At 40.9% G+C, this 14306-nt stretch overlaps 1 protein-coding gene across 3 annotated transcripts in view; it reads left to right on the top strand.

Annotated features, from left to right (window-relative positions):
• Positions 1-14306, top strand: part of LOC106867987 (uncharacterized) — a 28194-nt gene that overhangs the window by 6832 nt on the left and 7056 nt on the right. For all 3 annotated transcript variants that reach the window (XM_014913072.3, XM_089353382.1, XM_014913071.3), the window contains exons 3-7: positions 1879-1960; positions 3274-3378; positions 6512-6663; positions 8393-8708; positions 12791-12970. In XM_014913072.3, coding sequence (XP_014768558.1) covers positions 1879-1960; positions 3274-3378; positions 6512-6663; positions 8393-8708; positions 12791-12970 — 835 coding nt within the window. The remainder of the gene's footprint in view (positions 1-1878; positions 1961-3273; positions 3379-6511; positions 6664-8392; positions 8709-12790; positions 12971-14306) is intronic.

Genomic DNA, 14306 nt, shown 5'->3' with positions numbered 1-14306 from the left:
TCTATTACTATGTCTGGCTCAGTTCTGTTATGTCCAGCTCAGTGCTGTTACTATGTCTGGCTCAGTGCTGTTACTATGTCTGGCTCAGTTCTGTTACTATGTCCAGCTCAGTGCTGTTACTGTCTGGCTCAGTTCTGTTACTATGTCTGGCTCAGTTCTGTTATTATGTTATTATTATTTATTCTGGAGTATGCAACCTATAACTCTCCCCCCCTCTGTTTTTGGTTTTTTTTTTCTGTTTCCTTGGTGAGATAGCTCTGGGAGGTTATTTCTTTTCTCAATAATTTGATCTTTTATAATGCGGCATGCTGGCTGAAACATTAGTACACTGGGCAAAATGCTTAGCGGTATTTCATCTGTCTTTACATTCTGAGTTCAAATTCTGCCAAGGTCGACATTGTCTTTCATCTTTCCGGGGTCAATAAATTAAGTACCAGTTGCATACTGGGGTCAATCTAATCAACTGGCCCCCTCCCAAAAATTTTTTGGGCCTTGTGGCTAAAGTAGAAAAGATTATTTACAATTATTAAGGCAGTGAGCTGGCAGAAATGTTAGCACACCGGGTGAAATGCTTAGAGGTATATCATCTGTCTTGACGTTCTGAGTTCAAATTCTGCTGAGGTCGACTTTGCTTTTCATCCTTTCGGGGTCGATAAATTAAGTACTAGTTGCATACTGGGGTCAATCTAATTGACTGGCCCCTTCTCTATAAATTTCAGACCTTTGATCTTTTATATTTTTAATGCTTTTTCTTTTTATTCTTCCTGTAAATATATGTCGCTAAACTTACAGACATTGAAGCTGATCGTAAATATGAGGATTTTTATACTGGACTAGCTGTATTTTCATCAAAATCTCCAGTTTTTTAGAGGGTTGAGAGAATTATTTAAAGAAATCACTGCAAGACTTTGAGAGTTTAATGTTGGAAAAAGATTTGGTTAAACGATATCTTATGATGTTATTTCTATTTTCTGTGACCTACTTCCTGTGTGGGGACCAGCATGTCAAAGAATAGGCCCGTTTCCTCTGCATGTCATAAAAAGGCAATGGAAAGAGTTTGAGGTAGAATTTGCACTCCGACCTCATAAATCCCTTACCATCAATGACTACCCAAACAGAGCCACAGAGCCAAGGGTTGGAGGGTCGTTGCTTGAGTGGTGCAAAGGCATCTTCCACCAGGAATGGTAGGAGATCACCAACATATGGTGGATGCAGAGTTGTGCTGTTTCAGTGCATTCCCCACTACTACTACTACTACTACTTCCTTATGTCTACCTACTCTGCTCTCGTTAACAAACTACTTTTATCAACATCGTCATCATCTGCTTTCCATGCTAGCATGGGTTGGACAATTTGACTGAGGACTGATGAAACCAGATGGCTACACCAGGCTCCAATCTGATTTGGCAGAGTTTCTACAGCTGGATGCCCTTCCTAACGCCAACCACTCCGAGAGTGTAGTGGGTGCTTTTACGTGCCACTGGCACGAAGGCCAGTCAGGCAGTACTGGCAACGGCCACGCTCAAAATGGTGTATTTTATGTGCCACCTGCACAGGAGCCAGTCCAGTGGCACTGGCAACAATCTTGCTCGAATGTCTTTACACATGCCACCAGCACAAGTGCCAGGAAGGCGACGCTGGGCACAGGTGCCATCATGATTTCACTTTCCCCAACAGGTCTTCACAAGCCGAGTTTAGTGTCCAATGAAGGAGACGACGTTGGCATGGGTACCAGTCGTCGAATTTAGTTCGATTTCGATTTATCGTTAATTATATTTTCTTTCATTACTACTACTATTACTACTACCGCCTTATGTCTACCTGCTCTGCTCTCGTTAACAAACTACTTTTATCTTTAATTATATTTTCTTTCATTAGGAAGCACGTGATAAAGCTTTGAAATGTTCAGCAAATACTGGTAATAGCACGACATCTCCTGCTACTCCACGGAGGTCGACAGGTAAGAAAACATTACACATCACAGAGATTCCTTTTAATTTGTTTTCCCTTTTAATTTCATTGCCAATTTTATTAGCAACCTAATAAATTACATTTTTGCATTTTTATAGTTTCTTTTTATACACAGACGTGGCTGTGTGGTAAGAAAGTGGCTTCCCAGCCACATGGTTTTTGGGTTCAGTCCCACTCCATTACACTGGACAAGTGTCTTCTAATATAACCTTGGCCCAACCAAACCCTTGTGAATCGTTTTGTTAGATGGAACCTAAAAGAAGCCTATCGTACATATATACTGTCATGGCCAAAAGTCTGGAACATTTTTTTAAAAATTAAAATTGTTATGCCCAAGCGCAATTCAATTCAAATATATACAACATAGAGATATACTTACCTTATAACTGATCTGATGGTTCAATACCATCATCATCATCATCATCATTTAACGTCCGCTTTCCATGCTGGCATGTGTTGGACGATTTGACTAAGGACTGGTGAACCAGATGGTTACACCAGGCTCCAATCTGATTTGGCAGAGCTTCTACAGCTGGATGCCCTTCCTAATGTCAACCACTCCGAGAGTGTAGTGGATGCTTTTACGTGCCACTGGCACGAAGGCTAGTCAGGCAGTACTGTCAACGGCCACACTCAAAATGGTGTATTTTACATGCCACCTACACAGGAGCCAGTCCAGGGGCACTGGCAACGATCTTGCTCAAATGTCTTTACATGTGCCACCGGCACGCGACGCTGGGCACAGGTGCCATCACGATTTCGCTTTCGCTTGCCCCAACAGGTCTTTGCAAGCCGAGTTTCGTGTCCAATGAAGGAGACAACGTTGGCATGGGTACCAGTCGTCAAATTTAGTTTTCGATTTCACTTGCCTCAACAGGTCTTGATATATAGTAGAAAAAAAAGGCAAACTCAAAAATAATCCAGAATACTTGTCCCAAAATCTAATCAGTTCGTGCCAGTCACGAGGCCAAACATCCCTGAAAGTTTCATCTGAATCCATCCAGTGGTTCTTGAGATATCTTGTCCACGGACAAACAACCAAACACAACTGTAAACAATACCTCCGCCTTCGTTAAGGTGGAGGTAATTAGTAAGAGACAGGAGATAACTATGAGACATTAATGAGGCTGTCGAAAGTACATCAGGTCACAGAAATTACACAGTTGGCAAGATTCTTATTGCTATTTTAGTGGTATTTTTGTTGTGGTTTTGTTGTAGTGTTTTCCAGACATGTTACGTATTTATTTTGAACTGAAATTTTTGAGTCTGCAACTTCTGTTTTGTTTTTTTTATTCATTCCAGCTGCAAGTCGGATTGTGGATTATTATTTAGGAAAAGATCCCAACGCTGTCCCTATGAATCAGCAGCAGCCAGCTAAACTCTACGATGATGTCTCTTCATCAGAAAGTAATGCTTTTTTATTTTTTATTTGCCTTTCTCTCATCTGCTCTAATTAGATCTACAGTAATCCCTCGTCTATTGCAGGTGTTACATTCCAAAACCCCCCGTGATAGGTGAAAATCCATGAAGTAGAAACAGTACTGTACTGTGTATTTTTTATTATTATTATAATTTGTATATATTTATTTTATTATAAATGCAAGACAACACCATGGAGGAATCGATGTAAGCTTAAATAAACCGCGATAGGTGAATCACAATATGGCAAGGTATTACCTTATGTGTGTATATATATATATATATATATATATATATAATACAAATAATAAATGAGTATATGCATATATACATACATGTATGTACATACTTACATCTACCTGTATATATAGATGCATATCTGGGTACAGAACCTTGTAAACAAAGCGTAGACAAAATGATAAACGAGTACAGAAAACACATAGAGGACATCTCCTTCATCAGCTGCCCCCATTCTATCACAGGCGTTTCGAAGAGTAGGGCAAGGCGCATCGTTAAAACGGCTCTTCCCACGGACCACAAATTAAATTTAAATTAAATTTAATTCAAATTAAATTTGTAACATGGAGGAATGTAGTGGTGGACAAAACAAAACAGGAAAACGAAACAGAGAGAACAAACAAGAAGGCTATATGGCCAGACGTATATATGCAACGATGCATGTGTATATATCTCTATGCTGACAGTAGAAGAGTGTTATGTATACAGTAACTTGTGACTGTATGGTCAGTTCCTTAATTTCATAATTATCAGTGGGTACATGCTACAGACAAAACCCCAAAGGCAGATATGCACATCTAGCTATACCACTATCACTGCTGGATGATCTTTGTCCACTACTGATATATATCTATGTTTTTTCAACAGAGCATGTCCCTATGAGATGTTATCTCAGGATGAATTCCATTGTTAATTTGGCTTTAAGTATGATACACAGATGGCTGTTTTAAACTAATACTACTTTTGGTGTGCATAATGAATATAGTGTAACCTTAATAATCTGTTATTGGAATAATTGTTATATCATAAGTGTTGTTAATTTATTAGCCCCATGTCAGCTCTGGATTGTGTAGATATTTGATCAAAGGCATGCCAGCTATGACAATCTTGTCCTTTTCTCAAGCATAAAGTTTCTAGGACTACATTAGCCAGTGTGTGCCTCTATATTTAAGCCATTTTGTTCCTTTGAGCCTGGTACTTATGCTTTAGCTGGTATAAAAGTCCAAATTCTTTTCATGGCTGAATGGTCAATAGTAGCAAGGGCCATCCATTTGGCTACCAAAATCACTTACTCTAACAATTAAACTACCCTCCTAAGCTTCCCTCTTCTCTGTCATCAACATTATTAATCTGCAGGGGATTCGCTCCATTTCCATGCTTCTTATTTGTCATCGGTAAGTTTCTCAGAAGATCTTGTGGTGCCTGTTTCTCACAGGTCCCCTGTTGCTGCCTTTTTCTCATGGCTTGGTGGTCATGTGGTACCATGCAGAATTATGGATGCTGTCTAAATACACAAGAAATAGCTTTAGTGGATTTGAACTGACAACCTAAGATAGTTTAACCGTTTTGTTACCGTATTTCTGTTGAAACGCTCTGTGTTTCTTTCAGTTAATTTTAAATATAACAAAGAACTATTTACATTATTTACATTTGACAGATATTTGTCCTCATATCCTGGTGTAGTGGTTAAGAGCACGGGCTACTAACCCCAAGATTCCGAGTTCGATCCCAAGCAGTGACCTGAATAATAATAATAGTAGTAATAACAACAACAACAACAACAACAACAACAACAACAACAACCGAAAAATACCTTAGGAATAAGAACCAAGGTTCGAAATTTCCCGGAGACACTTGATGAAGGCTGGAGGGTACATCAGCTGAAACGTTATTATCAACACACAAGATGAGGACAAATATCTGTCTAATTTAAATAATTCCTCATCTCTTAAATATAGAACTGTATAACAAAGAATTTAGTAAAATAACTTAGCTATCATTAAGCTAATGTTAGGAATCTAAATTGTGACTAAGGTTTGGTGGAAGATTTTAATTCAGAACTTATGAAAACAAGGCATTTGTACTACAGAGCCAGGGGTGGTTTCAGCCAAGTTGGTATTGAAAGGGTTAAACTTCTGCAAAGCATATTTCTCATGAAACTATACGAGTCATGCGTTTTAACCCTTTTGTTGCTGTATTTCTGTTGAGGTACTCTGTGTTCTTTCAATTAATTTTAAATATAACAAAGAATTTAGTAAAATAAATTAGTTATCATTCAGCTTATGTAAGGAACATAAATTGTGACTAAGGTTTGGTGGAAGATTTTAATTCAAAACTTATGGAAACAAGACATTTGTACTACAGAGCCAGGGGTGGTTTCAGGTGGGTTTGTAACAAATGGGTTAATCCCTTAACTACTCTGCAATTTGACCTCACTTCCTCACCTGGACTCTGAAGAACGCAGTCGTCTGCCATACACACACTCACACAGACACAACCACGTTTCCATCTCCAGAGCCAAACACATGCACAGGCCTAGATTAGTCACAGACACCATTTGTTTTCTTTTATTTGTTTCAGTCTTTGGACTGCAGCCATGTTGAAGCACCGCCCTGAAGAGTTTAGTCAAGCAAATTGACCACATCACTTTTTTTTTTTTTTTCAAAATCTGGTACTTATATTGGTCTCTGTTTGCTAAACTGCTAAGTTACAGTGACATAAACAAACCAACACCGGTTGTCAAGTGGTGGTGGTGGTGGTGGCTTTAGTAGACAAATACACTGTGTATATGATGGGCTTCTTTCAGTTTCCACATTACTAAATCCACTCACAAAGCTTTAGTTGGCCCAAGGTTATATTAGAAGACACTTCCCCAAGGTGTCATGCAGTGGGACTGAACTGAGAACAATATGGTTGGGAAGTAAACTTCATACAACATTGCCATGACCACATTCACCACATAGACATATACATATACATATCACACATAGCAATACATTCTCTCACACGCTTGCACAAAAACCTTTACACACACATGCGCACACACACTTTATAAAGAAAGTGTCCTCAGTGAACTAAGATCCTCCACTTTCCTCTTTTATAGAATGGAAGAATTCACGGAAGTCATCTGTGTTTGAACGTCTTGGAGACAGTAGCAGCAGCATCAACAGTAGCAGCAACAACAGTTCCGGGTCTACGAAAATTACTCTTACTGGTTCCGGTAATGTCATTGTCCGAAGTACGAGTTCTTCAAAGGTTTGTAAATATATTTCTTGTTTATATGTCTCTGTCACTTATGTTCCACCTTAGTCACATGTACCTGGTGGTCATTCATCCTAATTCCTCATGTTATTATGGTCAATATCTAAATTTTTGCTTATGTTCATTTATGGTTTAAATCTTCATATGACATGGTATAGAAATGGTATACTATGTTATTTAAAAAAACCAAAGATGTCTTAGCCATCACAAGGACTTTTGCCGATTGCTTGGACAATTGCATAAAGAAGTAGGCAATGACCAAGACTCATCAAGACGAGCAAAATTGCAGTCGTGGCAGATACTGGTATCATGCAAATTGGCACCCATGCCAGTAGCACGGAAACGCACCCTGGTGGCACACAAATGGCACCCGTGCTGGTGGTGCATGAAAGCACCCATTACACTCTCGGAGCGGTTGGCGTTAGGAAGGGCATCTAGCCCTAGAAAACCTTGCCAAATCAGGCTGGAGTCTGGTGCAGCCTTCCAGTGTGCCAGCCCAATCAAACCGTCCAGTCCATGCCAGCTTGGACAACGGTCATTAAATGATGATAATGAAGTGCTGATCACTTAAAGGGGATGGATGTTGTGGAAGAAGGAGACCCAACTAGGCTCTTTTATCATCATTGTTATCATCATTTAACGTCCATTTTTCCATGCTTGCATGGGTCAGATGGAATTTGTTGCAGCAGATTTCCTACAGCTCCCGTTGTCCACTCTCCCTTGTTTCCAAACAAGGTAATATTTTTCCATGGCTAGTCATGTTTTTCAGGGAAGACTGGAAACAACCAACCTCATTTGTATAACAGTGATGCTCATATTCAACCATCATATGATATCTAGACATACAGATGCACAGACACACAGATGGTGGGCTTCTTTCAGTTTCCATCTCCAGCTACACAGCTGGCATCTAATTCCTCACAGCTGTAATGTCAGTATGGATTTCCTCATAATCTACCCAATCAATATCTGGTTTTTTACATTTGTACACATTCAATCACTCTTGTTCCTCACATATACATTGGCAGAAATGTTAGCACACCGAGCAAAATGCTTAGCGGTATTTGAAGGCGATGAGCTGGCAGAATCGTTAGCACGCCGGGCGAAATGCTTAGTGGTATTTCGTCTGCCGCTATGTTCTGAGTTCAAATTCCACCGAAATCGACTTTGCCTTTCATCCTTTCGGGGTCGATTAAATAAGTACCAGTTACGCACTGCGGTCGATATACTCGACTTAATCCGTTTGTCTGTCCTTATTTGTCCCTTCTCTGTGTAGCTCCTAGTGGGCAGTAAAGAAATAAAAGATGTTAGCACACCAAGCAAAACGCTTAGCGGTATTTCATCAGTCTTTATGTTCTGAGTTCAAATTCTGCTGAAATCGACTTTTGCCTTTCATCCTTTCAGGGTGATAAATTAAGTACGAGTTGCATACTGGGGTCAATCTAATTGACTGGCTCCCCAAAAATTTCAGACCTTGTGCCTAGAGTAGAAAAGAATAATATTTTTAAGCATTCACATCTACACCCTACATATCTAAATTCTACACATCTACACAGTATTTTATTAATTCTTTACTTTCTGGCAGCCAATCTCTGCAGTTCTGGTAAAAAAAAAAAAAAAATACAACCACATGTAAAAGGAATATTTCCCTTATCTTTTTTGTGATATTTTAGTTTTCAACACCTGGTTTTTTTGTATCCCTCTCTCTCTCTTCTCTCCACAGGTATCATCGACGACAACACCTCCAGGTGGTTCCACACCTTCATCTGTCTTTGCTCGTCTTGGAGACAAACCGACCCTCAAGCGCCCAGCAAGTTCGACATCCGGAGATGATAATGTCAGTGGCCCACCGCTGGAATATGCTGGAATTTTAAAATCTTTATCTGGTCAGTCGAAACCGAAAAAAGCGAAACAAACTAAATCTATTAACAAGACTGGTGCTGTGTATAAGAAAATTACGTCTCAATTAAAAAGTGCTGCTGCTGTGTCAACGACAAATTCTTCGAACTCTAGTGTCTCTCTTTCACAGAAATGTAACAGTGAGTAGAGTTGATGGCCATTTTTGTACACCTAATGAATGAATGAAACCCATCGCGTGCACACGCGCGTGTGTGTGTATAAGCCATCATCGTTGGCTTAGCTGGCTGAAACTTCAAAGTTGCTGTCAGTATTCTTGTTTAAGATATATATATATATATATATATATAAGCAATGTTAATTCTCTAAATGAAGTATTAACAGTAACTGCACGATAAAGTGTAGTATATTGCCACTTAAGTGAGGCTGACTCCTAGGGGTGGATGTTACTGTTGCTTTTAGCCCCAGGAGGACATCTCCTCCAGCTGGCTTATCGACACACGACTGTGTCCTGTTTGCCAAGGGAAGTTATCCCTCTCACCTCGATCTGCAGCACGAACGTATCCGGATTTCAGGGTTATTTCCCTTCGTCGGCGTCCGACAGCTGATGACCTTGGTGTGTCGATAAGCCAGCTGGAGGAGATGTCCTCCTGGGGCTAAAAGCAACAGTAACATCCACCCCTAGGGGTCAGCCACACTTAAGTGGCAATATACTACACTTTATCGTGCAGTTACTGTTAATACTTCATTTAGAGAATTAACATTGCTTGTTTTCACCTTTTCAATATCAGTGAAGAATTTCACTGGAAAAGAAGATATAAGTTTGCCAGGTTTTTGTCTCTCTCACCAAGGTCATCAGCTGTCGGACGCCGACGAAGGGAAATAACCCTGAAATCCGGATACGTTCGTGCTGCAGATCGAGGTGAGAGGGATAACTTCCCTTGGCAAACAGGACACAGTCGTGTGTCGATAAGCCAGCTGGAGGAGATGTCCTCCTGGGGCTAAAAGCAACAGTAACCTCCACCCCTAGGGGTCAGCCACACTTAAGTGGCAATATACTACACTTTATCGTGCAGTTACTGTTAATACTTCATTTAGAGAATTAACATTGCTTGTTTTCACCTTTTCAATATCAGTGAAGAATTTCACTGGAAAAGAAGATATAAGTTTGCCAGGTTTTTGTCTCTCTCACCAAGGTCATCAGCTGTCGGACGCCGACGAAGGGAAATAACCCTGAAATCCGGATACGTTCGTGCTGCAGATCGAGGTGAGAGGGATAACTTCCCTTGGCAAACAGGACACAGTCGTGTGTCGATAAGCCAGCTGGAGGAGATGTCCTCCTGGGGCTAAAAGCAACAGTAACCTCCACCCCTAGGGGTCAGCCACACTTAAGTGGCAATATACTACACTTTATCGTGCAGTTACTGTTAATACTTCATTTAGAGAATTAACATTGCTTGTTTTCACCTTTTCAATATCAGTGAAGAATTTCACTGGAAAAGAAGATATAAGTTTGCCAGGTTTTTGTCTCTCTCACCAAGGTCATCAGCTGTCGGACGCCGACGAAGGGAAATAACCCTGAAATCCGGATACGTTCGTGCTGCAGATCGAGGTGAGAGGGATAACTTCCCTTGGCAAACAGGACACAGTCGTGTGTCGATAAGCCAGCTGGAGGAGATGTCCTCCTGGGGCTAAAAGCAACAGTAACATCCACCCCTAGGGGTCAGCCACACTTAAGTGGCAATATACTACACTTTATATATATATATATATATATATATATATATATATATATATATATCGTCGTCGTCGTCGTTTAACGTCCGCTTTCCATGCTAGCATGGGTTGGACAATTTGACTGAGGACTGGTGAAACCAGATGGCTACACCAGGCTCCAATCTGATTTGGCAGAGTTTCTACAGCTGGATGCCCTTCCTAACGCCAACCACTCCAAGAGTCTAGTGGGTGCTTTTACGTGTCACCTGCACGAAGGCCAGTCAGGCGGTACTGGCAATGGCCATGCTCAAAATGGTGCATGTTATGTGCCACCTGCACAAGAGCCAGTCCAGGGGCACTGGCAACGATCTCGCTCGAAAATCCTACGACGGCCAGTCAGGCGGTACTGGCAACGGCCATGCTCAAAATGGTGTATTTTATGTGCCACCCGCACAAGAGCCAGTCCAGGGGCACTACACACACATATCATCATCATCATCGTCGTCGTTTAACGTCCGCTTTCCATGCTAGCATGGGTTGGATGATTTGACTGAGGACTGCACCAGGTTCCAATCTGATCTGGCAGAGTTTCTACAGCTGGATGCCCTTCCTAATGCCAACCACTCCGAGAGTGCAGTGGGTGTTTTTATGTGCCACCGGCACGAGGGCCAGTCACACGGTACTGGCAACGACCTTGCTCGAATGATTTTCTAACGTGCCACCAGCACAGGTGCTAGAAGGCAACGCTGGTAACGATTATGCTCTAATGGTGCCATTTGCGGGCCACTAGCACGGAAGCCAGACAGCTGCTCTGGGAATGAACACACTCGACAGTGCTGTTAGTGCTCCACTGGCATGTGCGGCCATGCTGAGGATGTAAACACACCAACATTGGGTTGTCAAGCGATGGTTGAGGGACAGACACAGATACGCACACACATATATACAATGGGCTTCTTTCAGTTACCAAATTCACTCACAAGGCTTTGGTCAGCTCGAAGGTATAGTATTCGAAGAAACTTGCTCAAGGTGTCACACTGTGGGACTGAACCTGGAAACATGTGTTTGGTAAGCAAGCTACTTACCACCCAGCCACTCCTGTGCCTACATTATATATATGTATATATATATATATTTACACGTGGTTGTGTGGTAAGAAGTGTTTTGCTTTCCAACCATTTGGTTTTGGGTTCAGTCCCACTGCATGGCACCTTGAGCAAGGGCCTTCTACTATAGCCTCAGGCCAACCAAAGCCTTGTGAATGGATTTGAATAGATAAAAACTAAAAGAAGCTTATTATACATATCATCATCATCATCATTTAACGTCCACTTTCTATGCTGGCATGGGTTGGACGGTTTGCTACTTCGGTTGCTATGGCATTGAGGTAGATCTGACCACCCCTGTTAACAGGGACAAAACCCGGATTGAAAACACTAGGAGGGGGAAAAGCAATGCATTGAATACCAAGAGGAAAAGGCTGACTTTATATAATGGTTTAGAATTTTCACTCTCAGGTGTTTCAGTCTACTTAGCTGTCAATAGGTACCATCTAGGTAGCATGGTTAGGTGGTTGAACTATGGAACTATTTACTTAGAGACCATAAGTTCGCGTATACCCTCATTATGCTTTAAGGACTTTGTTGTTTTGGTGGGGGCAGAACCTCAGTTCATCTTGCTCTCAGGAAGAGATACCATATCAATGTAGTTTAATATTCAGCCACTGTCCACTAATCAGTTCATTTATCATCATCATCATCATCGTCGTTGTTTAACGTCTGCTTTCCATGCTGGCATGGGTTGGACGGTTTGACTGAGGACTGGCAAGCCAGAAGGCTGCACCAGTCTCCAATCTGATCAGGCAAAGTTTCTACAGCTGGATGCCCTTCCTAACACCAGCCACTCCGAGAGTGTAATGGGTGCTTTTACATGCCACCGGCATGAGGGCAAGTCAGGCGGGTACTGGCAGCAACCATGCTCAAAAGATGTTTTTTTGTACTACCTGCATGGAAGCCAGTCCGGTAGCACTGGCAATAACCATGCTCAAATGTTGTTTTTCACGTGCCACCGGCACATGTGCCAGTAGGGCGACGCTGGCAACGATCACACTCGAATGGTGCTTTTTACGTGCCACCGGCACAGGAGGCTGTAAGCGGTCCTGGCAACGATCATGCTCAGATGGTGCTTTTAACATTCCACTGGCATGAATGCCAATCAGGCGATACTGTCATCAGCCATGTCAGCAATTTTGATTTCACTTGCCTGAACAGGTTTTCGCAAGCAAAATTTATTGTCCAAACAGGTGCTGCACAGCGGGATTGAACAAGAAACATGGTTGCAAAGTGCACTTTCCATCTGCTCAGCCATGCCTGCATCTATATTATAAGTTAACGATAAAATTTTAATTAGTTTTAAAATTAATTGACACACACACAGGTTGTCTCCTCTTCAAAAGGAAATATAGTCACAAAAAAGTTAACCAAATCAATAATTTATTCATTTTCTTTTTCTATATATTTTTTTATTGTTTTGTTTTTGTTTTCCCTAGCTTCTTCTAGTCTGGATACTCCAATAACAACAGCTGGCATTCTATCACCTGATGCCAAACCTTTGGAATCTGTGAGTGTGAAACAAAGACTAGGCAAGATTACCACAGCGCCGGCAACAAGTACGACATCCAAAAAAAATTTTGAAAAATCAGAATCTTCTGATGTTTTATCAAAAAAAGGTAAAATTTATTGTTTAGTTTAAAAATGTGGGGTTTTTTTTTTTTTCAGGGATCAGATGAGACTAAATAATGTCCTTTTCGAAATAATTTGAGTCATCTTCATTTTACTTGTTTTGGTTGTTGGACTGTGGCCAAGCTGCAGCACTGCCTTGAAGAGTTGAGTCAAACAAATTGACCCCTGTATTTATTTCTATAAGTTTGGTCCTTGTTTTTGCTGCTGTACGCATGGGTGACTCTCACCTTACTGGCATAACCCTTGTACATGGCATGTTTGGCTCTCGCAAGACATTCATCTTCTACCTTCCCCAGATCACAGAGTGAGAGTCTCTTTTCGAAGGCTTTCTCCAAATTGATCATGTGAAATACAATGGTTTACTTTTAGCTAAATATTTCTCCTGCATTTGCCATTTACTCGAAAGAGGGCATCGGTGGTACTTCTCTCTTGCACAAGACCAAACTGTATTTCATTTTGTCTAATCCTCTTTCAAACTAATTGGACTGTAACTCTCTGTAACTTACAGGACCTGGTCAATTTTATACCCCTATAATCACTTCTTTAATTAGCAATTTGATACCTCTGTAATCACTTTAATTAGCAATTTGATACCTCTATATTTCTTTAATTAGCAATTTGATACCTCTATATTTCTTTAATTAGCAATTTGATACCTTTATAATTACATCTATGTAAGGTATCTCTTTTACCCTTGTAATGCTGCTACATCAGTCATTAAGTATGGCACCTTCCCTTACAATCTGGGGTCAATGTAATCAACTAGACCCCCCCCCCCAAAAAAAAATAATAATTTCAGGTTTCCTGCTTGTAGTAGAAAGGATTATTATTTGATGAAACCTCTCAGCTTAGGATGGAAAGTGTCAGCTCTCCTCAGCCAGCAGACTAAGGTGACACTTGTTTTACTGGTCACGATTCAAGAACTCTGCGAAGAACTCTTGCAGTTCCAAGTAATGCTGATTTTTGTAGATGTTCTACCTTCACACTTGTACCAATGTCCTCTGCCTTCCCCTTGTAGTAGAAAGGATTATTATTGTTCTTGTTGTTGTTGTAAGGCAGCAAGCTGGAAGAATCATTAGCACACCAGGTAAAATGCTTAGCAAAGTTTCATCCATCTTTACATTATGAGTTCAAATTCCACTGAGGTCGACTTTGCCTTTCAGCTTTTTTTTGGTGGGGTTGGCTCGATAAAATAGTACCAGTTGTGTACTGGGATTTGATGTAATTGACTCATCTCCTCCCGCAAAATTGCTGCCCTTGTGCCAATGTGCCAAAACTTGAAAGCATTATTATTATTATTATTATTATTATTATCATTCATCA

The sequence above is a fragment of the Octopus bimaculoides genome, chromosome 6 (genome assembly GCF_046866305.1).
Source record: "Octopus bimaculoides isolate indiv1 chromosome 6, ASM4686630v1, whole genome shotgun sequence".
NCBI classification, from domain to species: domain Eukaryota; kingdom Metazoa; phylum Mollusca; class Cephalopoda; order Octopoda; family Octopodidae; genus Octopus; species Octopus bimaculoides.
This window is presented reverse-complemented; position numbering and strand designations above follow the sequence as displayed.